This window comes from Psittacula echo, assembly GCF_963264785.1.
Source record: "Psittacula echo genome assembly, chromosome: 5".
Lineage (NCBI taxonomy): Eukaryota > Metazoa > Chordata > Aves > Psittaciformes > Psittacidae > Psittacula > Psittacula echo.
The window spans coordinates 62,964,908-62,991,626 of NC_137739.1; the positions used below are offsets into that span (position 1 = coordinate 62,964,908).

General features: G+C 38.0%; 3 protein-coding genes across 13 annotated transcripts in view; 2 read left to right on the top strand and 1 right to left on the bottom strand.

The window, feature by feature from the left end:
* The window catches only part of ATG2B (autophagy related 2B), a 51,661-nt gene extending 40,947 nt beyond the window's left edge, over positions 1 to 10,714 (bottom strand). For 2 of the 4 annotated variants that reach the window (XR_013957020.1, XM_080619359.1), the window contains exons 1-4: positions 10,061 to 10,714; positions 6,287 to 6,449; positions 4,268 to 4,420; positions 1,310 to 1,412 (exon numbers count right to left, since the gene is read on the bottom strand). Coding sequence is in view for 3 of the 4 variants with exons in the window: in XM_080619359.1 (XP_080475485.1) it covers positions 1,310 to 1,412; positions 4,268 to 4,420; positions 6,287 to 6,449; positions 10,061 to 10,222 (581 nt within the window). In the remaining variant the exon portion in view is untranslated. The remainder of the gene's footprint in view (positions 1 to 1,309; positions 1,413 to 4,267; positions 4,421 to 6,286; positions 6,450 to 10,060) is intronic. The other 2 variants (XM_080619358.1, XM_080619357.1) reach the window with 2 other exon arrangements.
* A 66-nt stretch (positions 10,715 to 10,780) lies between these two features.
* On the top strand, positions 10,781 to 14,733 carry GSKIP (GSK3B interacting protein). 8 transcript variants are annotated; one of them, XM_080619373.1, is made up of 4 exons: positions 10,819 to 11,020; positions 11,648 to 11,739; positions 12,011 to 12,269; positions 12,878 to 14,733. In XM_080619373.1, the coding sequence occupies exons 3-4, from the start codon at positions 12,012 to 12,014 to the stop codon at positions 13,037 to 13,039; spliced, it is 420 nt and encodes a 139-aa protein (XP_080475499.1). In that variant the 5' UTR covers positions 10,819 to 11,020; positions 11,648 to 11,739; position 12,011; the 3' UTR covers positions 13,040 to 14,733. The 8 variants fall into 8 exon arrangements, with proteins under 8 accessions (XP_080475500.1, XP_080475499.1, XP_080475497.1 ...); XM_080619369.1 differs by lacking the exon at positions 11,648 to 11,739 and adding an exon at positions 11,293 to 11,523 and having other exon boundaries at positions 10,821 to 11,201; XM_080619370.1 differs by lacking the exon at positions 11,648 to 11,739 and adding an exon at positions 11,296 to 11,523 and having other exon boundaries at positions 10,821 to 11,201.
* Positions 14,734 to 14,830: 97 nt separating this feature from the next.
* The window catches only part of AK7 (adenylate kinase 7), a 29,023-nt gene continuing 17,134 nt past the window's right edge, over positions 14,831 to 26,719 (top strand). Inside the window, exons 1-9 of the mRNA XM_080619366.1 lie at positions 14,831 to 15,712; positions 16,261 to 16,440; positions 17,540 to 17,648; positions 18,477 to 18,571; positions 19,520 to 19,630; positions 23,387 to 23,470; positions 24,070 to 24,158; positions 24,702 to 24,792; positions 26,184 to 26,261. Of these exons, the coding sequence (XP_080475492.1) occupies positions 15,623 to 15,712; positions 16,261 to 16,440; positions 17,540 to 17,648; positions 18,477 to 18,571; positions 19,520 to 19,630; positions 23,387 to 23,470; positions 24,070 to 24,158; positions 24,702 to 24,792; positions 26,184 to 26,261 (927 nt within the window). The 5' untranslated portion in view covers positions 14,831 to 15,622. The remainder of the gene's footprint in view (positions 15,713 to 16,260; positions 16,441 to 17,539; positions 17,649 to 18,476; positions 18,572 to 19,519; positions 19,631 to 23,386; positions 23,471 to 24,069; positions 24,159 to 24,701; positions 24,793 to 26,183; positions 26,262 to 26,719) is intronic.

The following is a 26,719-nucleotide window of genomic DNA, read 5'->3' on the forward strand; positions in this document are numbered from 1 at the left end:
AGGTGCATGTAAATTGTTACATTTATCACGCCATTTAGCCTCCAAGTTTGTACATGCTCTCTCTCTCTTCAGACTATCTATGCCAATAACTGTCCTGAAAGAAGAAACCACCACCCTGTTGGAATGGGTAGAAATCTTACCTTTTCTACAGGGCACCACAGGACAATTGTGACATGCTTTCAGTGTGAACATACCCTAGCACTTACATCTAATCTGACCACAAAGCGAAGGAGTCTGTCCAACACGTCTATACACACATTTCCATTCCGACATACACAATTCTCACTTCAAAAATCTGATTTTTTTAAAAATCTGCCATCTAAAATTTTTTCTGTGGTATAAAAGAAAGACTTGAAAGTAACATTCTGTCAAAATAAAAAATGGAAATTGAGAGAGTAGGCGCCAGTCCTGTAAAATTTCAGTGAAATTAAATTTCTTACACTGTAATACTGAAACACAGCATAAATAGTAAACTCCTAAAAAGATGCAAGTCTCCACATAATAACATTTACGGTGGGAAAATACACTTACCTTTCTTATAAAAAATAGTATCAAACATCAAACAACATGCTATTTAAGAGTTTCCTTCAATCTAGTTTTTAAAGAACAGAAAAGGAACTTTGTTCTGGCACTGGACTTCCATGAGAAAAATAATTACAATTTTACTAACATCTCTCCTAAACATAACAACCTTAAGTTTATAAATGTTTAAACACAAATACATTTAACTAGCATTTCTTAGTAAGACTCAATTTAATTTAGTAATGATTTCAATACTTTGCAAGAAAGTATGATTACACTATCCCATAGCTCGAAAAACCACCAACTTTAAGAATGAGTACGGTATTCAAGTTCAAAGTAAGTACAGCATACATGTGGGCTCTTCTGAAAGCTCACAGAGGACCTAAAATCTTCCAGGTTTTTTATTTTTTCAGGACTATCTTTGCCTCTGAAAATATTTAGTGTCTTGCTCAAAAGGGTCAGTTCCTTTTGTGTATCAAAGAGATTGCCTGATCTGTCAATAATATCCATTGGTGGTTGAACGTCTGAGAAATTGTATTAATTTTGGAAGTAGTTATTAAGTTATCTTTGGAAAATCCAGAACTCTAGCAATTTGATGGTTAAACACCTTTAGCTTACACATGTTAAGTGGAAGCTGAATGGAGAAAATGCTCACTGGCATTATAAGAAGAGGTAAAAGCTAGTGTCTAAGACTAAGAATGTGTGTGCATGGGTAAAATATATTGCACAAGAAATAGCAAGAAGTGCCTTAGGAAGAAAAAAGATACACATTAGAAAAAATGTTTACCTTTCAATTCTGATTTCAAGTGCAGCTCCACTTTTAGAGTTTTCCGGCACATGTTCTATTCGCAGAACAGTATCTAAAAAGGTAACTTTCACTCTTCTTAGAACTTTAATGACAAAACAAAATGAGATCATTCAAGCATTTAAGTTACTCAACAACAACTTTTATGACCAAATTTAAAACTGTCTTCCATTTTGTTTAATTTTTCAGTATTTCAGTGTGAAGAGAATTTAATAATGGAACAAGACATCAAATGACAATGTAAACGCCTACTAAATGCCTGATATGTACACCCATACCTTGCAATGGACCTTTAATGCATGGATATTTGAGCAAGTCACAACACAAGCCAAGTTCTTCTATGGCTCAGTGTGGCGATCCTCAAAAAAAGTTCCTGCTTCATTGTGCATTACATCTGAACTCCTAAACATTGCTTATAGCACCATGCTACTCTGGCTGAATACTTGTTTCTAGACCTGTTTTTAAACACTTCCCTTAGCTCAGACATTTCAGCACCAGATTCTCTCTACTGCAAAATGCGGTCATAACACCAGGAGGTCTCAATGGATGGATAAGGAGCTGCCAAGAAAACTCGGAATGAAAAAAAGCTTAGAGAAGGTGGAAGCAAGGACAGGTGGCCTGGGTGGAATACAGAAGTCCACGAAGCTGAAGATCAGGTCAGGAAAGATAATGGCACAGTCAGAAACAAGTCTGGACAGGGATGTCAAAGAACAGGAAGGGCTTCTACAGGCATGCTGCAAACAAAAGACACTAGGGATAATGTGGGTCCTCTCCATACGGAAATGGAAGAACTGGCTACCCTGGATTTGGAGAAGGCTGAGGTTCTCAATTACTTCTTTGCCTCAATCTCCACCAGCAAGTGCTCTGATCACACCATTCAAGTCTTGGAAGACAAATGCAGGGACTGTCAGAATGAAGACCTCAGGGCCACTGTAGGAGAGAACCAGGTTCACAATCATCTTAGGAACCTGAATGTGCACAACAAGTCCGTAGGACCAAATGAAATCCATCCGCAGGTCCTGAAGGAGTTGGCAAATGAAGTTGCTAAGCCACCGCCCATTGTATTTGAAAACTCATGGCAGTCAGGTGAACTTCCTGACAACTGAAAAAAAGGGAAACATAACCCCCATTTTTAAGAAGGGGAAAATGGAAGACCGAACTACAGACCAGTCAGTCTCACCTCTGTGCCTGGCAGGATCATGGATCCGCTTCTCCCGGAAACCATGCCAGGGCACGTGAAAAACAATGAGGTGGTTGGTGACAGCCAACATGGCTTCACTACAGGCAAATCACGCCTGGTCAATTTGGTGGCCTTCTATGATGGGGCTACAGAACAGACGGATAAGGGCAAAGCAGTTGACATCATCTACCTGGACTTGTGCAAAGTGTTTTACACAGTCCGACATGACATCCTTGTCTCTAAACTGTACCAACATAAATTTGATGGGTGGACTACCCCATGGATAAGGAATTGGCTGGATGGCTGCACACAAAGAGCTGCAATCAATGGCTCAGTGTCCAAGTGAAGACTGGTAATGAGTGGTGGCGCTCAGGGGTTGGTGCTGGGACCGATCCTGTTCAACATCTTTGTTGGGGACGTGGACAGTGGGATTGAGTGCACCCTCAGCAAGTTTGCCGACGACACCAAGCTGCGTGGTTCGGTTGATATGCTGGACGGAAGGAATGCCATCCAGAGGACCTTGACATGCTTGTGAGGTGGGCTGATGCCAACCTTATGAAGTTTAACCAAGCCAAGTGGAAGGTCCAACATCTGGGTCAGAGCAATCCCAGGCACAGCTACAGGCTGGGCAGAGAAGTGGTTCAGAGCAGTCCTGCGGAAGACTTGGGGGTGTTGGTCGATGAGAAAATGAACAAGAGACAGCAGTATGCGCTCAAAGCCCAGAAAACCAACCATATCCTGAGCTGCAACAAAAGGAACGTGACCAGCAGGTCAAAGGAGGTGATCCTGTCCCTCTACTCTGCTCTCGTGAGACCTCACATGGAGTACTATGGGCAGTTCTGGTGTCCTCAACCCAAGAAGGACATAGAGCTGTTGCAGCAAGTCAAGAGGAGGGCCACAAGGATAATAAGGGGGCTCCAGCACCTCCCAAATAAAGACAGGCTGAGAAAGTTGGGGCTATTAATTCTTGAGAAGAGAATGCTTCATGGAGACCTCATTGCAGCCTTCCAGTATCTCGAGGGGGCCTATAAGGGTGCCAGAGGACATCAGGGACTGCAGCAATAGGACACCGGGTAATGGTTTTAAACTTAAACCGTGGAAGTTTAGATTAAATATAAGGAAGAAGCTCTTTACTGTGAGGATGGTGAGGCACTAGAACAGGCTGCCCAAAGAAGTGGTGAATGCTCCATCCCTGGCAGTGTTCAAGGCCAGGCTGGACAGAGTCTTGGGTGAGATAGTCCAGGGTGAAGCATCCCTCTGCCCATAGCAGGTGGGTTGGAACTAGATGATCAGCATGGTGTGATTATTGGGATACATATGTCATAACAGGTCAGCTTTGTGTAAAAATAAGTGAAAACCCATTCTTTGTTTCCCCCTCAACAGCATCACTACTAACAATCAAAGTTTGTGTAATGAACTAATTGGCACCTCCAAAACTATATGGGACCTCACCACTCAAGCACAGATTTAGCTAGATTTGTTCTAGCTTGTTCTAGGTGTAAACAACTTTTGGATCCAAAGTAGGATTCATTCTGCCCACTGATGGAATTATACACATATTTTAGTAAGTAAGTGGACTTTTTTCCCCCACTTCAAAAGCACAATCAATTGTCCTGCTTTCCTGTTTAAATTTACAAGTAATGCTAACAAGTGAAAATTCGTGAGACAAGTTATGGCAAATGAGATGCAATTTTGTAAAACAGGGACACAACAAATTCATTTAATCTCAAATGTTCATTCAGATCTCAATTATTTCATACCTGTTTCAATAGTTTCTGCAAATTTCTCAAGTCCTTCAAAAGGCTGGGACCCTTCTCCTTGTTCATCTGTCAATTTCTGGCTAAGACACTCTTTTGCAAGCTGCATACTACTGGTCATAAAACTTGACCAATACATAGGCTCAGACCCAGATGCTGCAGAGTAAAAGAAATCTTAAAAAAATCTGACTGCAAACATTTTGAAACAGTAAGGAAGAATAAAAAAAAAAAAAAAAACAAAAACAAAATAACCAAAAACATTTGGCATATCCAGAAAAGAATTTCAACAGCTTAGTAAGAAATCAAACTTTAAAATAAATTTAGTTACAATTTCTCTTTATACACTGTACTACTATAAAATTAATATATTTAATTTTATTTCTTAGATTCTCATATTTGAACACTCAATATAAACAAGATAAACCAAGGACTTAGTGTAACTAATCTTTAGCACTGGTTTAAGTGGATAGCTTCTGAAGTACTTTTATTATATTGGCATGATTTTACAGGCATAATTGGCAAAAAGAAATCCAAGAATTTACACCATCCCCCCCCAAGAATTCTTTTAAGGTTTCTTATTCCAGTTGAAACACACCCTAGATGGAAAAGACTAAACAAGGTTTAAGCTATTATCTTAGCATACTAAAACACTTTTTAAATGTCTAACACAGACCTGACATGATAAGTAGATCACAACAAAATGCGAGAGTGCATCACATAATAAGCTGAACAAGTGTTTTAGCAGTCAGATTAATTAAATTCCTATCAGCTAACGCCAAGCCCACTGTGAGCAAATACTGTATAATACTGGATTAGAAAAGTTAATTAATTCAACTGTAACACTCTAGTATAGGCAAATAAACGTAAAACTAGCACATATACTAACATGTTAAACAGACAAAACATTCCAGTTTAGCATCCAGGTCTGGAAACATTCACATGGCTATAGAAGTGTGATAAACCCAGCATTGTAGGTTTTGCTTACTGTATTATAAAGCCTTGCACATCAAAGAGGAGTAAATGGGTGTGAGTAAGTAAAGCTTCCTCCTAATACTAACACTCTTTCAGAGCAACAATCTTACATCAAAGAGTAAGACTGCTCAAAATGTAATTCCAGTTAAACAAATAAAAATGAAATGCAGAGTAAATATAAGCAAGTTATTTAAGGTAACTTGCAAAAGATGGAAAATAGAGTTCATGCATTTTTTCCTCTTCTTTATGATGCATTTAAGAAGTGTTTTCTTCCATCTTCTCTATACTAAAGGAAAACAAAATCCTTCAGATATTCAATAAAAATTTTCTACACACTTAAATTGTACTAAATGTCCCACACGCATTGTAACAACACATCTTAACAGAATTTATGGAAGCTTGATAGTCGAAAATTTATCACCAGGACAGTCTAAACTAGTTCAGTTAGACTCATACTGATGCAGACAAGCTAGAAGAGCTCAGCCAATCCTCTAAGCATTATAATCAAAGACAGTATTTAGAGTACTTAAAAGTCATTATTTCAGACTGTGATAGACAAATAGTATTAGTTGTTCTCCAAATACAGAAGATGATGCATCTTTTACCCTAAAGTTGCCAAAGAAAGACAGAATCTCACTGTTACCCCCCTCCGTTCTCTTTCACTATTGTGCTATGTTGCTGCTATCAAACAGCCAGCTATTGATGTTGACTAACAGCAATTGGCATACAATCCCCAAAAATCCTAGCTAACAAAAACTGCCACACAGTATTATTTTCATTTCAGTATGTCTGAACAGTTTGGGAGAAGAGATACAACAGTAAGAACATTAGAAACATTTTATTTAACAGAACAGCAACCACTTGAGAAACACTTGACAAGCAATTGACTGACAACATCTGAAAGTTTCTTTAATATATTCCCTATCATTAATTTGCGTAAGTTAAATGGCATTTTAAATAAGGCTAAGAACTGACTAAAGCAAGTGTAGCATTTTGCCTCTGGAAAAAATGTAAAGAATCTCCTTTTTGAAAATTAAAAAATAAGCCTACCAAGCCTTGGTCTTGGCCTGAAGACCATCTCTAATCCTTTTACTTCTAATGCACAGTTATCCTGTAGCAATGACCCCCATGGAACAGATAAAGAAATTGATTGGATAAATCCATCTGTGACTTCCAGAGGTGCATCTGCAGACTCCAGGATCTCATTAAGACACTAGAATAAGATAATAATAATAATAATAATAATAATAGTAACAACAACAACATCCATAGCTTTGCATGCAACAAGTAAAATATATTGAGGCTACAAAAACAAATGATAGTCAGAAAGACAATAAATTAGCCATTTTCAAGTATTTTGATTCCATCGTCATTTATTTTGCATTAATGACTTGGCTTTCAGCATAATACAGATTTCTCTGTGGTAGCTCTCTGTATAAGATGTACTTTTGTACCATACAAAAAAATAAAAAATAAATAATAAAAAAATACACACAAAAAAACCCCAACCCTGCTATGCTACTGTTACAAATACTGTTACAAATACTATGGTACTGACATAATTAATCTATTGTTCCTCTAGCAGAACTTGAGGAAAGTTGAACAGACTGACAGCAAAAACATAAAAAGCATCTGGTTCCTGTGGCAAGAGTATCTCACTAGCATGTAATTTCAATGTGATATTCATGGTACATGTTTCTCTCTGGCACTGGAACACAACTATTTATTCACATCTTGCTGTATAACATACTTCCCATTTCTACATCATAGTTTAAGGTGTTCAATGTTGAGCACTAATTTAAAAAATCAAAGCTCAGTGAACAGACCAATATTCCATGCAGACTGTTCAGTTCATCCAGTCCTTAATAGTGACATTAGAAATAAAACTACAAGCAAGTTGCCCTCAGTGTCATACAGACTAAGTGAAATTTATTAGAGAAGTTTTCCACTATTCTCAGAAAAGACTTACATTACATAGATTTCATAACATCCATACAGAGGAAACATATTCTTTGCATTTATGTTGGGGGGAAAAAAAGCAAACCCCTGAAACTTGTTTGTGCCCCAATTCAAAAATGTAGTTGAAACTGAAGTTATTGAACAAGAACTACCTAGGCTGCTTTAAGATAACAAAAAACAACCTAAATTACATACTAAATTTGTTGACTGGAACTTTCTAATACAACCTTCCTGTGTTGAACAGGGCCATAGATTTTACCTAAGAAAATGCATATATTTGACATCGTAAGGTTTGGGGGGGAGGGGGGGGGGGAAGTTGTCCATTTTAATTATATTTAAAATGTTGTTCTAATCATATAGAATAGTTTACAAATAAAAATTGCCAAAAATGTTTTCAGAAAACATTTTTCATTCCTACGTCTCCGGGTGCAACCTTCTCATCATGTTAACTTGTTGCTCTGCTTATGCTCTTAATAACTTTGCTGTTGGAATTTTGTTTGCTTTCATGTTCAGTTTTTCTAGTTTCTGTTCCAAAGTCCACTCAAGCAGCAGAAAAAGACACCAACATGAAAGAAACAGAACCAGAAGCAGTTCTGCTGGGAAATATAAGAATCAATAATTGAGATTCACTTTCATTAAAACCTGGTTTTGAGCTAAATATAAGAATTAAAGGTGCAGTAATAGCATAAGGCAAAAAAAAAAAAAAAAAAATTGGCATGAAACCTGTATCTAAAAATATCAGATTCATTTAAATTACTTGAATCTTTACAAAATAGTTTTTTAAAGGTTCTTACAGCAAGAAGTAAGCCAGTTACCATACTTTGAATAAATCTGATTCATATGTCCTTTTGCTACTAACATACATGGCAATAAAAATGAATGCATTTTAATCCACTCATTTTTTAATAGAAATTTACTATCTAAAAGCAAAACTCAAGTATTCTTATAGCTAAATTACTTTATAAGCAAGCCAGTTGTTCCTTGAAAGCAGCAATTAGAGCATTCCAAATGAAATTTTAAAACTGAACACAATATTCATGTCAGGACTTGTTTCCACACTACTGACTGAGTCTCCAGGTGGACAATACTAGTAGCAAAAGCACTATTCAATGTGTATTAAAATTCAGCCACAGACATCAGGGGTTACACTTTGATTTTTCTATAGACAGCCCAGGTGCCAAGAAGCAAAGAGGTTACAGTAATAATCCCAGGTATTCCTACATATCTCTAGAATCCATAAACACATACAACGTTGGCTAAAATACCTACAATGTTAAGATGAACATTAGTATTGACAAAATTATATAAAAAAATGTGTAAAAATACAGTCATCCTGGTGATTCATAGAGAACAAGCTTACAGTGACTAGTGCGGAGGGTTGGGGTGGAGGGAGGGTGAAAGAGCTGTAGTACTTCCATGACATCTGTTTTTGCAATCTGTCATACATGAGGAAGTCACGTGCAGAGAACCTCAAACATGTCATTGTTTACAAGCGAAAAAGAAAAATTATGATCTACGAATGGGGAAGATAACCTGAACATTATTGTATATACATTTCATCACTATCACTGTTTAATCACATAATTAACTGTTCATTCAGTACTGGTCCTGTTTCAAAGCATTCACATTTTAAACGATGTCACTTTGACTATGAAGAGTGGGGCGATACCCACTAGAGGGCATAATAATTCAATTAAAGCAAGACAGCCTTACTGCCTGCCTCGGAAAACAAGTTGCACACACAGCCATCAAAGAAAAGAGGAAAACAAACAAGCAAACAACGAAAAAAACCACCACGCTAAACCACTAGTAAGATTGAGCATTTCTGCAGACCTATGTCTCCTGCCACTTTCACACATATTTTTGCATTATCAACTGGAAAAGCATTATTTGAAAACATCACATTCTCCCAAGTATGTTGAATATGTACCAGCATGGCTTAATACCAGAACATAGCAAAGTAAAAACGTGTTTTGAAAGTACTCTGTAAAGTAATAAGCCTGTGTACCCGGTTCATCATCTGTGCTACCCTCGAAGTCAATGACTAACTCACAGCACCGCTTAGGGCTCCTCACGACAGTCACTTGACTGGCAGGTAGAATTCAGTAACATCGGTAATTAACCCAAGAAACTTCATGAAATACTACAAACACGGACACTGACCTTTGGATTACTACAGTAGGCTGAAAGTATGCAGAGGTGTGTGTGCACAGACGCACACACATACATAGATATAAAAACATACACATCAGGACTGAAAAAAAGCTTCAGCTGGTTCAAAGCATGACAGCCCATCTGCTAAGCAAACTCCAGCTAAAAACAGCTTTCCATTTGTCAACAAGTATTTTTTCCATTGCAAGACTAGGTACAATTTTTAAGATATCTACATGGACTAAGCTCAGTATAACACTGTCAGTGAGAACCAAGATCCCTCCAAGATGAAGACAAAGCACAGACAGAACAAGATTATTTTGTTATCATCATCATATGTAGTCAGTAAACATACTCTTCAATAACTATAGCAGCAATTTCTGGTAGTTTGCACTACAGTAGCTCTTTCTCCCCAAAATATCAGCAGCTACTGCCTTTTTTTTAGTTTTTGTTTCCTTGCTTATACTTAAAAATAACAAAAAGTGTGACTTGAAAAACACGTCCGCAGTAAATGCCTAGATTTTTTTTCCCCCTTTTTTTTAAAAGCTAGGCTAACAGAGAAGAATTATGGATGAAATGCTAATTATGGCTGTAACTTTTTACATAAAGGAGGCTGGGTACTGAAAATAAAGTGGGTGGTAGCGGGGGGCAGGGAATCAGCTGGTCCCTCAGACGAAGCAGGAACCCAGGGGGTGAGGCGACAGTATCTCTTACCCACTTATCCAGAGGGACCTGCGTCAAGGAGCCGGTGCCCTGGTAGAGATCCAGACTGAGCTGCTCTAGGCTGAGCTTCTCCTGCAAGAAGTGGCCCAGGTACCTCTGCAGCAGGTACCTGCAGGCCCTCTTCTTGATGGACTCCGAGAAAGGCCACGGCATGGCGGCTGTCCGCAGGGGGCCGTGGGGCCAGACAGCGGGCCGGGGCCGGGGCTGGGACGGGGACCGGGCGGCGGGCTGGGGCTGGCCCCTCCGGCGGGCGGACAGAGAGAGGTGAGCGGGAGCCGCCAGGCCCAGCCTCGCCCCTCAGCTCGAGTCACCCCAGGAGCTTCCTGCTGCCAGGCGGCCCCCCCGCAGCCCCTCACACCACCCGCGGGGCGGCACTGCCTCCCCTTCAGGGCGAAGAGGCGCTGACAGGTAGCTCCATCCTCACTCGGACACCGTCGCCGCCATCTTCTCGGCAGCCCGCGAATGCGAAGGGTGCCGCCGCGGCCACGCTCTGCGCAGCGAGACACTGCGCTAACCGGGAAAGCGGCTAGTGAACTGACAGACCCACCCCCCCGACCGCGTCAGCTCCGCACCGCCAGCGAGGACGGCAGAGCTAAGCCGCACTAAGCTGTTTGTCTCCCTCCTCCCCGCGTACCCTCCCCCACACACCGAACGCCGTCCCCAGCACCGTGACGTCCGGCCGGAAATGGCGTAGCGGAGAGGAGGAGGCGGGGGCGGAAGCGATTGCAAGCGGTGGGGAGAGGGCAGTGTTGCGTCGGAGGGACTTCAGCTATCGGGTGTTGCCGAGAGCACTCTGTTGGCCGGTGGGGGCTGTGGCCTCCTCTCTGGTGAGCGGCCCTGAGGAAAGCGGCGGGGCGGACTGCTCTCCGCCGGCAGCGCAGCGCAGCGCAGGGCGGAGCCGAGCCGTTTGGCGTCGGGCGGCAGTGCCTCGACTGCCTGCCGCCGGGGCTGGTAGGTGGGCTCCCGGGACGCGGCGCTCCTGCTCGCGCTCCTCGGGCAGCGGTTCAAGCGTGGTCTATGGCTGTTCCGCTGTCAGTGAATCGGAGTGATGCCCTGCTAATTAGAGACTGCGGAGATCGGTGGCCAGCTCCCCTGTTGCCTTCAGTCTTCGGAATATGTGTGTAGATCCAAGGTGGTATTTGTTAGGGAATGATAAATCTCATGCAGCGAACGTCTTGCGTGTTGCCGGTCGGTTATAGCTAGCTCCCTTTCTGTCCTGGCAGCAGCTACCAGAGCACTCGGGGCCGCGTCCCAAGGGGCTTTCCCCGGTGCTGGGGTAGGCTTCCCTGCTGGGTAGGTTGGCTGAGGCCTTCTGGCCACACTGGTACCTGAGAAGCCTAATGCTGGATTCGCTGTGGTCACCACCAGAGTCTGTCCCTTACTAACGACAGTCCCTTACAAAGGCGAAATGTATTGACAGTTGTCCATAAAAGCTGAATAGGAGAATTGTGACGGTAAGCAGAAAGTTGGTGTTTACATGTCTATACTCTCTGAAAACCCATTTAGTTCACAGACTTAGTTCTAAGTTTTTCTAAAAGTCACAAATAGGCTTTTATTTTCTACAGCTATTGGTTTTAGTTTTTCCAGGCTAATGTCATCCTACTGCATTCTGGATCAGCAAGATGCAGAATTAATTACTGCTGAATCATAACAGTCTTATACAACAGAATGTGAGTTTGTTGCATAAGAAGCAACTTCAGCAATACTGATACTGCTTCTACATGCTAATGTAACTTTCTTTAACCCTTGTTCTCCGCTTGTTCATCTTGGGTTTGAGTTCTCTGGACTGTCATGAGTTCTAGAAGTCAAGAAGTCACTGAGTCTCTTTTTTTTTTTTTTTTTTGGACAGTGTTAAATATGTCTGTTTAAGATACGTTTCTTTGTTTTGCAGTGTTTATTGAGTGTAGTGGTATAATCTAAAATAAATGTTTTTATATGCAGAATGGAGACCAATTGCAGTCCTATGGAGTTGCCCAATAATACAGAGTTTGAAGAGGATTCTGATTATAGAGGCTTTGAAGGAACAGATGTGAAAGATATGAGACTAGAAGCTGAAGCTGTTGTGAATGACGTTCTGTTCGCTGTCAGCAACATGTTTGTCTCGAAAACCCTTCCTTGTGCTGAGGATGTGGCATATATCAATGTGGAAACCAGGGAAAGGAACAGATACTGTCTGGAGCTCACCGAAGCAGGACTCAGGGTAAACTAATTTGTTTAAAATTTGTTAAGCCTCTCTGTTTTGAACAATGATTGTGTTCAAAAGATGCCTAGAAAAATACCTCAGCATACATATTCCTGTTGTACTTTCGTTAGAGCCTATTCTACATGTTTTCTCCTAGCAAGTAGAACTTTAATTAGTTACTTCCAACAAAGCAAGAGGGAGACTCATGAAAACCCAGGCATTTATTTGAGACACAAAAATTGAAGCAGCAGTTTTTTACAGGCGCATGTCAGTCTTTGGGTTTCTCAGGTACCCAGTTAAGTCAGTAATACAGCATGTATACAACTCTTTTTGCATAATTTGTATTTTTTGTGCCATCATGTAGATGAACAACTTCTCTTCAAAAGTCATAATGATAAATTTTACTAATATTCTAAGTTTTGGACAAAAGATACCTGAAACTGTTTGAATACTGTATTGCCACTAAGCCCCATAGTAGAAAGCTCTGATTGCAATTTAAATCTAGTATCTTTTGTTCTTATGTTACTGTACTACCCTGACTAGCAAAATTAAGTGTTGTGATACCTATTTCCCACGGCAAGGGAATCCTAACCACAGAAATTTAACCAATTATTTCTTTGTTGCAGGTAGTAGCTTATGATTTTGATCAGGCTGATGACAGATTGCAAACTCCATACCATGAAACTGTCTACTCCTTATTGGACTCTCTCAGCCCTGCATATCGAGAGGTTTTTGGAAATGCATTACTACAAAGACTAGAAGCTTTGAAGAAAGACAGTCAGTTGTGATTTACCCACATGCAAGGAAGTTTCCATCTAGAAGGAATTGTTAACATGGGGCTCCAAGATCTTGCTTACAAACATAATCACAAGCATCTTAAGCTTCATTTTTTGCATTAATATCCGATTCATGCTAGTACTACTCTATAACATTTTGCTACAATGGATTTGCATATATCACAATGCTATTAAAAACCACTTTGATAAATAACAAGCATTGCTTAATTTTAGTTTTTTGTTGTATGTAAGCAAGTTGCTTCTTACAACTTTCAAAAAATTTGGTCTCTTTTCAGAGTTATTATCCAAACATAAAAAAAAAAAGACTGAATGTTAAATATACAAGTATTAATTTTTGTGTTTGTGCTTACTGATAGTTTTTCATATCTGCCCTTTAAAATAGAAGCTAACTACTTGCTCTACCCAGGTAATGAAAAATAATTGGGAAAAATACTGTTCTGCAAAGAACAGAATTTCAGCTTAATTTGCTGCACACTTGTTAACAAGAAAGATGGTTCTTCAGCAGTCAAACATTGCTTATATAGCGACAGTATCTGAGTTAAAAGGAAGCTTCAGTTTTATTTGATCAGTCCTCGTCTGTAGCAACCAGCAATCTCCAAATAATAAATGAGATGTACTGCTAATATATGAATGTATTGTCTGAATCGCAAGAGTTAAGCACAGAGTTTGGATGTAATGGGCTACATTTCCTAGATATGATGTTATATATGATATATATATGTATGTTATATTGTAACTGTATGGGAGGCTTGAAAGACATTTTAGCCTGTTTACTACTATGAATGTGTGTTTACATGATGTACAGGATATACCGAAGAGTATTTTTGCTTCAGCCTTTACTTTCTATAATACAGTACTTTGATACTCGTGTTTTTCACATTTTATCCTTCAATTGTACAGCGTCCTCTCCTAATGAATACTAAGTAAGCACTGTAATTTTAATTGCGTTGTATTGGTTTGAAACCAAAGGCTGTATGAAATTTGCTAAGACTAATACAAACTGGAAGAGATAACTTTTATTTTCTACTTGAAAACTGGTACAAATCTCTTTATGAATCTATTGTTCTGCTGTAACTTTTCAAGTATGTACTGAATGGTAGACTTTTTAAAATTACAGTTGGTTAGAAATACCAGTACTGTTGAACTAACATTCTGTGCTTATCATACTTTTCATATTCTTATGTTATTCAGTATTTGTGCATATTTATTTAAATAATCCTGCCATGCTTTTGTGACAAGTACATGCAGTAGCTTTTTGGGGGCCATACTTAGGGATACATCAGTTTTCATGAAGTCACAGATCCCAGTGACTTCAGTAGAGCTATATTGTCTTCTACCTGCTAAGGGTTATTCGTGTTAGTTGGAGAAGCCTTGTAGCATTTTTGTAGTGGGTTTGGGGTAGTGATGTACAGCTGTGACTGACAAGACAACTGTAGTTAGTGCTTCTGTTTTCCAGAGCTTGTTTGTTACCGTTTTAGGTTGAAACTTCTGATATTAATCCTCTTCCCTAGGGTATGCTTTCATGCTCTAAAAATTGATCATAGGCTCTCTTTTGCACACAGGTCTGTGGTATGTGGTTAGTCCTCTGTGAGGAGAATATACTTTACCAAATTTATATTTGAATATTTTTCCGTGCTACTAATTTACTTGATCAATTTCAGTAACTAAAGCATTAAATAAATAAACTGGTGTGTTGTAGTTTTCTTGAGGGGAGCCACTGAAAAGGGAGATAGAAAACAACAAAGTCATCATGCCCAGAAAAAAAAAAAATAACAAGTATTTGAAAACCTTTGACTGTAAACTTGTGTCTGCTGAAACTTAGTAATGGAAAAACAAGGCAGGTGATTCTAAAGAGGGACTCGGAAAGGAAGTGTTAGAAATACAAGTGGAAAAATGCCAAATTAAATGTTACATTGCTAGGATACTTTGCTGCCTTGACATCTTTAAAATTATTTGTAATTTTATGTGCTTACTATAAACATAAGCTATGAAACACTTTAGAAACAGGTGTTTTGTAGGTGTTACCAGAAGGAAACTTGTTTAGTATAACATCCTGCAGTGTTAACTCAAGAATGGGAAACTCGTGTCACTTCACTGCGTCTGGGGTACTGAGCGTGAAGAAAATGCTCCCCAGTCCCGGTTGTTGCCTGTAGGGAAGGAGCTTCTCTACAGCCCTGGCAATGGAGAATTTAAATATGTCTCTTTGGTTCTCGGTTGTTTTCATTATCCGAACCCCTGAATGAGTCCTGATTGGCCTAATATAGCTGTTAATCTATGAATTAACCAACAAAGCGGCAAAGCCTGCCTCCTACCCGAAAGGTACACTTTGTCCTGTTCGGCGTCGGGAAATTGGGAAAAAAAGTCTCTAAGTTATTGACTACCGCTATCGCTGTTTGTCAGACGAAATTAGGAACTAAAAGGTAATGCACGCATGCCTCGAGCGCCTGCCCGCTCTGGCAGCGACCCGCGCCTGCCGCAGGGCTGGCCGCAGTGCCCGGCACCGCCACTGCTCACACTGCGCAGCCCCCGCTGGTCGCGCAGCAACGGTCCGCGTCCCCGGCACAGGTTGTGGCGATGTTGGAGGAGTCAGCGGAGGAGCCGGCGCAGGGCCGGCGGGTCTTCCTCAACCATCTCGACTCTTACTGCGGCCGCAGCATTGGCGAGGTGACCGGGGGGGGCGGCTTCTCCCTTCAGCGTTCGCTGCCTGACGCGCCACCGCCCTCCTACCTGCCCCAGGCCGTCGCGGGGAGCGCCTGCCTGTCCCTCGGCTGGTAGCGCAGCAGGAAGCTGTGATTGGCCTCCAAGGTGGCTGGGATCACCTGAAATAGCTGCTAAGGAGATGGACTGGGGGCAAGAAGGGATTAAAAGGAGGAGAAAAGTGAGAGTTAGGGGCAGGAGATGTGGGTAAAGCAGGTCAGGACACCTCAGGCAACAGCTGATTGCTGTGGAGAGAGAACAGATCTCCGAGGTAACACCAGCCTGAGAGGAGTCATTCTGTGAAGAAGAGACATGCAGGGACTCCTTTGACTTTGAGGTGTAGGACACAAGTCATTACGTACAGGGTTGAGGAGTCCCTGATGTTTTCCTGTTCAGTGGAAAGTTGTGTTACCTACAACAGGATCAGGGCTAGTTGGTACCTTCCCAAGATCATGAGAAGCTGTGTAGGGTTCAATATATATTTGCATACAAGTGTGTGTCTTGTGTAATTGCAGTATTTATCCACATGTGTTGTTGGGGCATCACTTGAAAGCATAGAAGATGAGGAGGAGGAAGAGGAAGATAATTCGGCTGCTGAAGTTTCTAGTAGGCCAACGGAGGGAGTCTACCAAATAGTGGGTACCCTTTCTAAACCAGAGAGTACTAAACCAAGTTTTGCAGAGGAAATATATTCAGTAAGTGTTTTACTTCAGATTGCTATTAGACAATATTAGAAATATTGACATGAAATAGGTCATGTAAAATGGCCTGCATAAATAAACCAGTATTTTGTTGCTGCTGGCAGCTGTACAGATGTATTTTGTTTCTTCTGCTTCCTCCATGCTGTTGTCTTCTCTCTGATAGGTTTGATATAGCAAATTGTAAAAGGAGGGAACTCAGACTCAAAGTAGACTTTTTAGAAAAGATAGTTACGGACAGGACATCATCTATCCTCATGATCCACAGATCTGCTTTCTTTTTTCCCTCAGAACACACACTTCAAGTATCTCTTGTCTCTTCTGTGTCTTTTATCACCACTTTAAAGGCAGTGGTGCTGGAATCAAAGTTGGTGTCCCCTTTCTTAATTCTTCACTGAAATCAGCTTTCACTAGCAGTTAATTGTTCTGAATACATAGATCTTTTTATAAAGATATGTCCAGAGTTTAGTTAACTGAAAGAGACTTGCCTTTAAGAATGTAATTGCTTATTGCTTAATTTAGTTTTCTGAAACTAAACGTGCCTCTGTCTCAGACATCCAGAATCTCTTCAAAGATTTGAAAAACATTGGTTTAAACCTCTATACAGCTGAGCTGTTCAAACATTAATTTATGGCTGGTGGAATTTAATCTTAATCATTGCTCTTGCCCAAAGTGTTTGTTGGACTTACTCAAGTGATGAAGGAATACAACAAAAACGATAGGATGCAATTTTGCAAGGAAATGGACTTTTTTTTTTATGTCTTCTCCATTCTGCCACCTTGTTTAGAGTAACTATTAAAGTTATTTTTGTAATACTCACAATTGCATTGAAAATATAAATCTTGAAATAGCAGTGAAAATTGTACATCTTCTTGAACTATATTAATGTGTACTGTAAATTAGAAGTTTCAGTATTTTACATTTCATCACTTTATTTGTAAAATTTGATACGTGTCTTATGAATTATTCTAACATTCTAGTGTTAGAAAAATACATTCTACCAGTAAATTAAACTTGAACAGAAAGCAGGAAATTTTGGAATATTTTTTCCCCTTTTTTTTACTTAATGACAGATAATAACAATCTTTTTCTCCAGGTGTCTTCTCAAGAAGAGCTCTTAAGTCACTTGCTTGAGTGTGAGATTGTTTTGTATAATATCACTGAGGATGCAAACCAAATAGAGGAAGCAATATGGGCTGCTTCTGGTTAGTACAGCTATCAAATATAACATGAACCATGGAATTCACGCTAGCATTCATAAGGTAGAAAAGCTGTCATGGAATGCTCCAACAAATAACATATCTATGTAGGCAGTTATTTCCCTAAATAACTATCAACCATCATCTTATCTATTTACATAGGGAGGTGGGTAGAATATTTGCTCCTGTGATATTCAAATAATGTTTCAATATTTTATGTAATTATTTAAAAAATATTTTTACTTAGAAGTCCAATAAAAGGTACTGCTAATGGTCTTTCTGAGTCTTTCTTCTGATTGTTATATTCAAATACTAATGGTTATCTGGAATCTTTTTATGGTGACAGCGCAATATTGTTCTTTATATGATAGTTAAACTAAATGATGCTTTCCTGTTTTTATCATAAATACTTGGATAATATCATAAGTTACATAACCCACATTTAATTATTTTGTTTGAAATTAAAATAAGGAAGTTTAATTCTGTAGTTTTTATATTTCAGTCATGAAAAAACCCACACTTTTATTTTCTTTCAGTACCTTAGTAGTCAATAAACATTCATAGTTTGTTTCTTCCCCTAACCCCACACCCAATATGTATCTTTTTGCAGGTTATGTTTATTTACAATAATTTGATTCTTTATTATGGTTATTTTTCAATTTTTTCTTTCCTGATTATTTTATACCAACCCAAATAAAGAGTATTTGCTTAGAAATACATATCCCATTGAACATTACAGTATAAATGTGTATACAGGACCCTTATGTAAAAGCAAAAATACAGTTCGAGTAATACAGTTCGCAATAAATTAAAACCTTTTCTTTCATTTAACAGCCCTACATATGGAAATAGAGCATTTTGCAACACCAAAGTTATTCATCCTCATTTCAACAATAATGAGCTGGGCAAAAAGCAAACCTCCTGACCCCGTAAGTAATACGAAAACGTGAATTATTTTTTTATCCATTGAATAGAAAATATTCATTAAATTACATTAAACAAAATATTTTAGTATGTACTTCAACAATAGCAAATGAAGGTAGTGGCAGCAAGTGTGGTTTTTGTCATGATCCTTTTGCTCTGAACTTACTGCCAAAATTGTTAAATTTATTCTGTTGGACAATTTAAATTGTTAAATTTATTTTGTCGCTGGTAAGGCACTGGAATGGGTTGCCCAGGGAAGCTGTGAATGCTCCATCCGTGGCGGTGTTCAAGGCCAGGCTGGACAGAGCCTTGGGTGACATGGTTTAGTGTGAGGTGTCCCTGCCCATGGCAGGGGGGTTGGAACTAGATGATCTTAAGGTCCTTTCCAGCACTAACTATTCTATGATTCTATGATTCTAAGAAGTTTAGGCACTAGGCTACAGTGATATAGGCAGGCATTGGAAACTGCTCGGACAAGATATTAAAGCTATGTTAACCACAATATGCTGTGTCCTTCAGTTATGAAAAAATCCCGTATTTAACGTATTTGATGAAATACATACTTAAATTAGTGCATGGAGATATAAATAAATACATCTTTATGTATGGTAAGTATCATCAGGAGCCATGGGGGATGCTTTGTAGTATGCTGTTGCAGCTCTCAAATTCACTGTTACAGAAATAGTTTTTCAAGCTTGTGTAATGCTATATATATAATTAAAATTCACATTTCTTAAAATATAAAAAGTAGTTTAAAATCTTACTGTGAAAATTGAACTATTGAGGCTTTCAAAATGTTGAACCTCAAGTATCAGAATCAGAAATTTTAAGAATTTAAATTAAACCAAATTTAAAACAGATTTTAAAACTATTTTGAAGAACTTATTTTAACCATTTAGTCCTTTAAAAATTGTCCTACAACATGTATAGCAGCTACATTTTGTCCTTTGTAGGAAGATCCTGAGATTGCTTTTACTGATGAAGATTACCGCAGGAGAAAAGCTCATCCAAACTTTACAGATCATATAAATGCTGAAAAACTCATTCTCAAACTTGGGAAGACTGTATGTAAAAATTGTTTTTGTGAAAATTGTTTTTGTGAAAATTGTCGATTAGTCTTCTTACGGAGAGCTTAGTAAAGGAAATTATCAACAATTTGAATATTTAAGAGTATTTTATTCTTTTATATGGATATGGATATCATCGATATCGGTAACATCTATTATTAATAAAATATCAAGTACAGAGAATACTATAATGTCATTTGAAACATAAGTGTCTGCATAATACAAATCCCAAATTCCGTCTTTATTCTTTTGTTAATAAGTAAATCATGCTCATTTCATTTAAAAAATATATTGTTTCATTTGTTGTTATCAGAGAGAAAGCTGAGGTCTATGTGGGGAAAGACTTGAAGATGAAAGAATGTAGAGGGAAGGGATATTAGTGTAGTTTAAAAGGAAAGCAGCATCTTTAAATACGAGCAAGCTATGTTAATATTGTGTCTTATCTGAATACGTGGAAGATGTTCTGGCCCCACCTAACATATTCCTGGATAGTTTGTGCTCTTGAATCAGAAGGCTTGTTGACTTTTATTCCACTCTATAATTCACTTTAAATTCATGGCTATAGAACTGACTTGGAGTATCTAGAATACGTGTTATTACTTCTTGTGTGTTTTAAAATCACTTCCTTTAGCTTCATTTGTTTCAACCAGATTAGACTCTTAATCTTGCCAGAGAACAGACCATGCCTCTTTCTGTATTTAAGAGCTATTATTAAATACATACCTCAGGCTATGCTTTACAACTCAGGAAAAGTGATGCTGTTGCTATTAGCAATGGAGTGTTGTGGAGGTTAGAAAAGAAAACTGGAAGACAATGAAATGCATTGTATGATGAAGGTGTCATTTGGTCATTCTCTTTGTGGGGTAGCAGTCTCCCAAAATAAATACAATTTAGTGTCCATTGTAGAAATTTAGCAGGCTAATTATAGAAGGGTGAAAAAACCTTTAGTCGGATTTGATTACACACTTGCCATTTTATGCCCTGCTGAGAAAATAGCACTAGAAATTGCATCTTATTCTAACATGGATTTAGTAGTACAGAATGCCATGCAGAATGCCATACATAATGTCAATAAAATTTGGTAACTAGTTTTACTTCTACTGTGCTAACTTGAAGTTTTAAGCCTACAGAATAACTTTCATACTTGTAGTATTAAAAACATGAAGATTATAAACAGCCTCTGCCAAATCTCTCAATAACTTCTGCCACCAGTAACACCCAGATGAACCACTGACTCAGATTTTATGACAAGTCCAAAGCACTGAGTCACTAGTAACAAAGTTATTAAAGTAATTAGCTTCTAAATGTTTGCCAGGCTGGAATGTCTGTTGAGAAGACACTGGAACAATATACAACAATTTGAATATTTTCACTACATACCTCTTGCCAGCCTTTCAAAAGAGCCCTTTTCCTCCAGAACTCCAGGGGCAGCATCAACGGGTATCATTGCTCTGTTCAGTTTCTGTCAGCATTTTGGAACAGGAGGGCTCCAAAGCATCTGTTCTTCCTAGCAGATCATTAGCTTCCTGTGATGGCTGGTGACTTTTGGATGGTGATTCTTACACATTTTAAGTTCAGTGGCATCTGGGGAATGTGCCATGTGTTAAACAAATGGCATTGTCCCTGCAAAGAGCTCAACAGGGTTCAGCAGCCTTCTTAGCCATGTGGAGAAGATTTTGCTCTTCTTGCTGGAAGAGTTTCTTAGCCCTGGTATCTGTTCAGAGTGCAATTCAAAGGCTGGTGTTGCTTAAAGCAAGATTTCACCCCTCTGAGTTAGTGTATCTCCCACAGATTTTGCTCAAAATTCAGCAAGAGTTATGAGCTAGAAGTTTTTGCTTTTTACCAATAGCAATTCTTTAGCTTTGTGGCAGAGCATTCAGGCTATGTAGCTTTTCTCTGAATTCACTGACTCTGGGGTCATGCCAAATTCAGAATCCTTGGAGAAACATCTGCCTACCACAGACAGAAGAACTCTTAATCTCCCAGCTCTGTTCTCAGTGCAACCACAATTCCTGTATCCATTAATTTACACCTGTTTCCCTCTTCAAACATTTTATTCTAATAAAACAAACCTGAAGCGGCCAAAGCCTAGAACTGATTATAATAGCTAGAATGTGACATCTGGTGGCTTTAGTGAATATTACATAGGAACTTGAACTCATGACTTAACATGCTTCCTGTAACTATAAGCTTGCTTATTTTTTAAATTCCATATATCCGAGTCATCTCAAGTAGTACCTTCTCATGTGTGACTTGTGACACTAAATGAATACTTTCAGAGGAACTGAACCTGTTTCGGAGCTTTGTATTTCAGTGAAGTATAGCACTCAGTGCCAAACTGTGATTTGTCTCCACAATTGGCTACTGCAGAAGCTCCTGCAAGATAAATAGAATAAAATCCTTTGTATTACATTCTTCTTAAGGGAGATGAGGAATAGTACTTCCTGTGCTTTTGCAAGACGCAGACGTTCCTGCTGGGAGATGGAAATTCTCCGGGGGCATGTTTGCAGTCTGCCCAGAGCAATCATGGGAGATACTGCTCTTTGGGCACTAACTGTGTCATGGTACTACCCAAGCAAACTAAGTGTGGGAGCTTTTATGCAATCTGTAATGTTTTCTAATTTTAATGTTTCTTATGATTGGTAACAACCTGTTGAGAGTTTAACAACTGAGTTAAGATAGTTTTTATTACAGTTTTATTTTTGAGTAGGGAGATAAAAACACATAGGCAGATACAATATACTGATGTTTTAACTTGTCTTCCCTTTATATGATGCTTTGCTTACATAAAGATTGGCTGCCACTGTTCTTAGTTTTATGTTTCTCAACCAGTATTAAAATGATAACAGAAGATGCATTTTTTTATTTTTTTTTTTCACCAAAAAAAAGTAGGTCTCAAATCTGGGCATTTATTCCCTCTGCTGGTAAATACAGATTCTTTTACATAGTTATGTAGGTACACAATGTCTAGGACCTTCACAACATGAGAATTATTTAATAATTTTGTTTCACCTTTAAAATTTCAAAGTGACTGGTCCTAATTTAAAATATTTTCTTGAAAGTTTTTCTCCTTAAGATGATTTAAAAAGCCTTTTTTTTTTTCTTTTTTTTTTTTTTTTTTCCCTTGTATAACCATCCTTAACACTGATCCAAACAGTAACATTATATGTAAACAGGCAGGACAGGCAAATTTATTACATTATGCAACAATGGTCAGCAAAAAGTGTGTGGATTGATCATGGTGTGTGTCTAGGAAAACACTTAGTTCATGCATTTGGGTTTTTTTTAATTGTATATCAAAATGAAAGTAAAACAATTGCAAAATCATCATTCCTGCATTTCCCATGTCTTTAGGCAGTCAAAGGCCAATATAATGCAATTAGAAAAATAGCTTCAATGAATTTCAGAATTATTTTTCTTGGAAATAGGAGATAGAAGCATGAGTTATCCTGTTCACTTTATTGATTTACTTAACTTCCAATTTTTTTAGCACAATATTTTTTTTAGAATCTCTGTTCAAACATAGACAGATCAATTCTGATCGGGCAATGCTTGTTTTTTAGCATTTTTTTTTAGCAATATGACTTACAAAACTACAGATATGCAACAGTTGACTGAGCTACAAATTTTAAGTGATACAATTTACACACTCTGTATTCTCATTACACAGGTACTCTGGTTTCAGGGTAAGCCAGTATACCATTTGCAGCAGCATATTTTTATTAAAACTTTCTCGTTGATTTTACTTCACAGAACAAACGTAAATTTTCAACTTACATTGTTGCCTCAGGACATCAATATGGAGCTGGGGAAGGAGTCTTGCACTACTTTTTTAAGGTAGACATCCAGCTGTTTTTGAAGGTTCATTTAATTTCTAGGGGAAAACCACACTGGATTAATGCATTTTTAGTAGCTTTGGTATCATAAGCTTAATACTTTTGTAAACAAAACTGATGATTTGATCCACTTGAAGTGTTTTATCTACAGTGGAAGTGTTTTCCACTTTTTTGGGTCTATATTACAGTTTTTTAGTTTTTTCCATAGTTTTTTAATAGTATCTCCATATGTACTTTACAGTGAGAATGTATCTGTCATATTAATGGAATCAGGAAAAATTTCTTTCTTCTCAACATTTTACTATCTTTTTTTCCAAGTATTTCTTTTATTTGGGATACAAAATAAAATGTGTCAAGATCAAAGAATAGTTGAATAAAAGCAAATATTTTATATTCTATTTAAAAAAAATTTGTTTTTAGTAGGCTGCCAGTCTGTATTTCTCAAGAATTCTTTCCCTACTACAGTTCCATTAATAATTCAAGAAACTGAACTTTAAATCCTGAATATACAGATTTGCCTAGTAAACAAATGCTCCTTTTTCTACCTGTAGTTAAAAGTAACCTCTTTCTCCACACTTCGCTCTCTATTTGTATTTTCAGAGAGGTTGGCTTAGTGAGACGCCTGCAATACCCATTTTTGGGGATGGAAACAATTTTATTCCAACCATTCACATTCTTGATTTAGCAGCGTAAGTAAAAAAAAAAAAAAAAAAAATCCCCTGGACAATAACTAATACACAGCTAGATGACAAATCCAAATCTACTAGAGAGTACTGTTGCTTTTAAATCGGGGTAAGTGGGTTTAAGAGCATTCTTTGGCCTTTCTGACTGAGTCAGAGACTTAAGTTTCTTTAGTACTAGACCTGCTACTAGACATAGACTTATGGAAACCTTATCTGGCTGTTGCACTAGTACTAAGGTTTTAAGAAATGACTAGCAGTAGTCCATTCAGAGTGTGATACCAGTTAACTAGCACAGAACGGGAAATTGATCGTGGGCTCTACAACAGGCTAAGTTAGTATCTTCTACAGATGTTGCTTTTTATCCTTTAAACTTCTTTCCAAATTCCAAACAAAATATCTAGCTGTGCTTCTTTATTAAGGAAAATACATGCTTTGAAAAGTTCTGCAAGATTTTACAAATTCTTTGTACTGTTTTTGAAAAGCATTCAACAACAAAAGCCCAGTATGCTTCTTCAATTACTGGCCCTGACTGTGCTTGCTATGTTTCAGAGTGTTACAAAATGTAGCAGACCACAGGCCCAAGTCTCATTATATCCTTGCAGTAGATAGATCTATGCACACTCTGCAAGAATTAGTAAAGGTAAGAGATTTGATTATTATTCTTTTTTTTTCAGATATCTTCAAGGTTTTAAAAAATACACATTTTACTAAAATAGTGGTTCCTAGGTCTTCCTGAATTATCTTGTGTAATGCCATAAAAAATATTTTTAAATACTCTGAGAGTTCTCTCCTTTGAACAAAATACATTATTTGGACCTGAATTTGCAGAATTAACTCTTGCAGTATTATTGTTAATCTAAGGAGAAATTTTACATAAGAAAGTTATGGGATTCACAGTACTGTAATTAGATACTGAAAGTCTTTAAGCTTTTTTTATCATAATAAACAAAAGAACACCCAGATACATATTATCTATTTGGGAGCAGTCTGTGTGAATTTTGTAAAATACTTTCCAAGAAATACTTTCCAAAAAGTACTTTGAAATACTTTCGAAACCTCCTGAAGTTCTTTGATGTGGATAGTAAATGTGGGTTAAGGTGAACAAGCTAATGTGGTCTTCCCAAAGACTTTCAAAGTAGTCTTTCACCAAAAGCTGTTGAGAAGCAGCTAGGCACCCTAAGAAAAGCCGTTGGGTGCTTTCATGGATATGTGCTTGTTTACAAATGGGAAATAGAAGGCAGGAGTCAATGGACAGTTCTTGTTGAGACAGGAAGTTTCCAGTAGAAAGAGCACTGCAGAGAGCTACCTTGACAGGAAGCTGTACCAGCCAAGGTACACGGGAGAGAAATGCCTTGAGAAATTACTCAAATACACAGTAGCTATTTATAGTTTAGGAAGTCTCTGAGCTGAAAATAGTTGAAGATTAGAAGAATATCTGGAAGGAGCATCCTATCTGCTTTTCCCAAAAAAGTGGTAAATGCTCCATCCCTGGCAGTGTTCAAAGGCCAAGTTGGACAGAGGCTTGCGTGACATGGTCTAGGGTGAGGCATCCCTGCCTATGGCAGGGGGGTTGGAACTAGATGATCTTAAGGTCCATTACAACCCCAACCATCCTATGAATCTATGATTCTAATTTTTGTTTACTAGCAACTGGTAATTGACATCATTTGAGACAGAATGCTGGAATATATCTAGATTTGATCTGTTGCTCTATATCAATTTTTACAATTTTATAGAATCTTTTGGGCTGTTGCTTTGGGTTGTGGGTTTTTGTTGTTTGTTGAGTTTTGTTTTGTTTTGTTTTGTTTAATTGCAAGTACTAAAAAGGAAGTGGTATATAGCAAAACAAAGCTGTTTAAACCTACATTGAAGTTAATATACTGTTCTTTGATCTGTCTATTTCAAATCAGTATACTGATTTTTCAGGTATTAGTGTAACATAAAATTTAAAGCACATTTTATACACAGAAATACTGTTCAATTTTTTTCTAAGAATTTGATTTGATAACCGTATTTTTCTTTTCCTGATAGTGTATCAGTAAAAATGTTGGACCAGGAAGAACTGAGAAGATTCCAACAGAAGATGCATTCCTGAGCAAAGACTTAACAGTCAGTACTTTCCTTCTTTTTATTACTTAAGGGAAGGATAAGTATAATAACATGAAATATAGATTCTTTTTATTTCACCAGAAAAATTAAACTCTAAAACATGCCTAAAAATATATAAAGTGAGTTTAACTCAGATTTTAACCATCATAGAAGAAATTATTTTGAGGAGTTACAGCCTGATTTAGAAAAGCACTGAGCATACCAGAGCATTCTAACAAAACCTACACAAAATGATAAAAATAATAAAAAAAAAAGAGTTAATATTGAGGTGCCACTAAGGTTGATGAACACAGCATACATAAATTATCTTGTATTCATCTAGTTATATGGAATAAACTGTTCATAAGAGAAATAAACAAATTACAACCTGGGTAGTTTGAAGATGGTACTTAGTAAATTTATGAAAGAGGTTATTCCCTGCAATTATATGAAATCTTTGCATTGTACAGAATGATTGT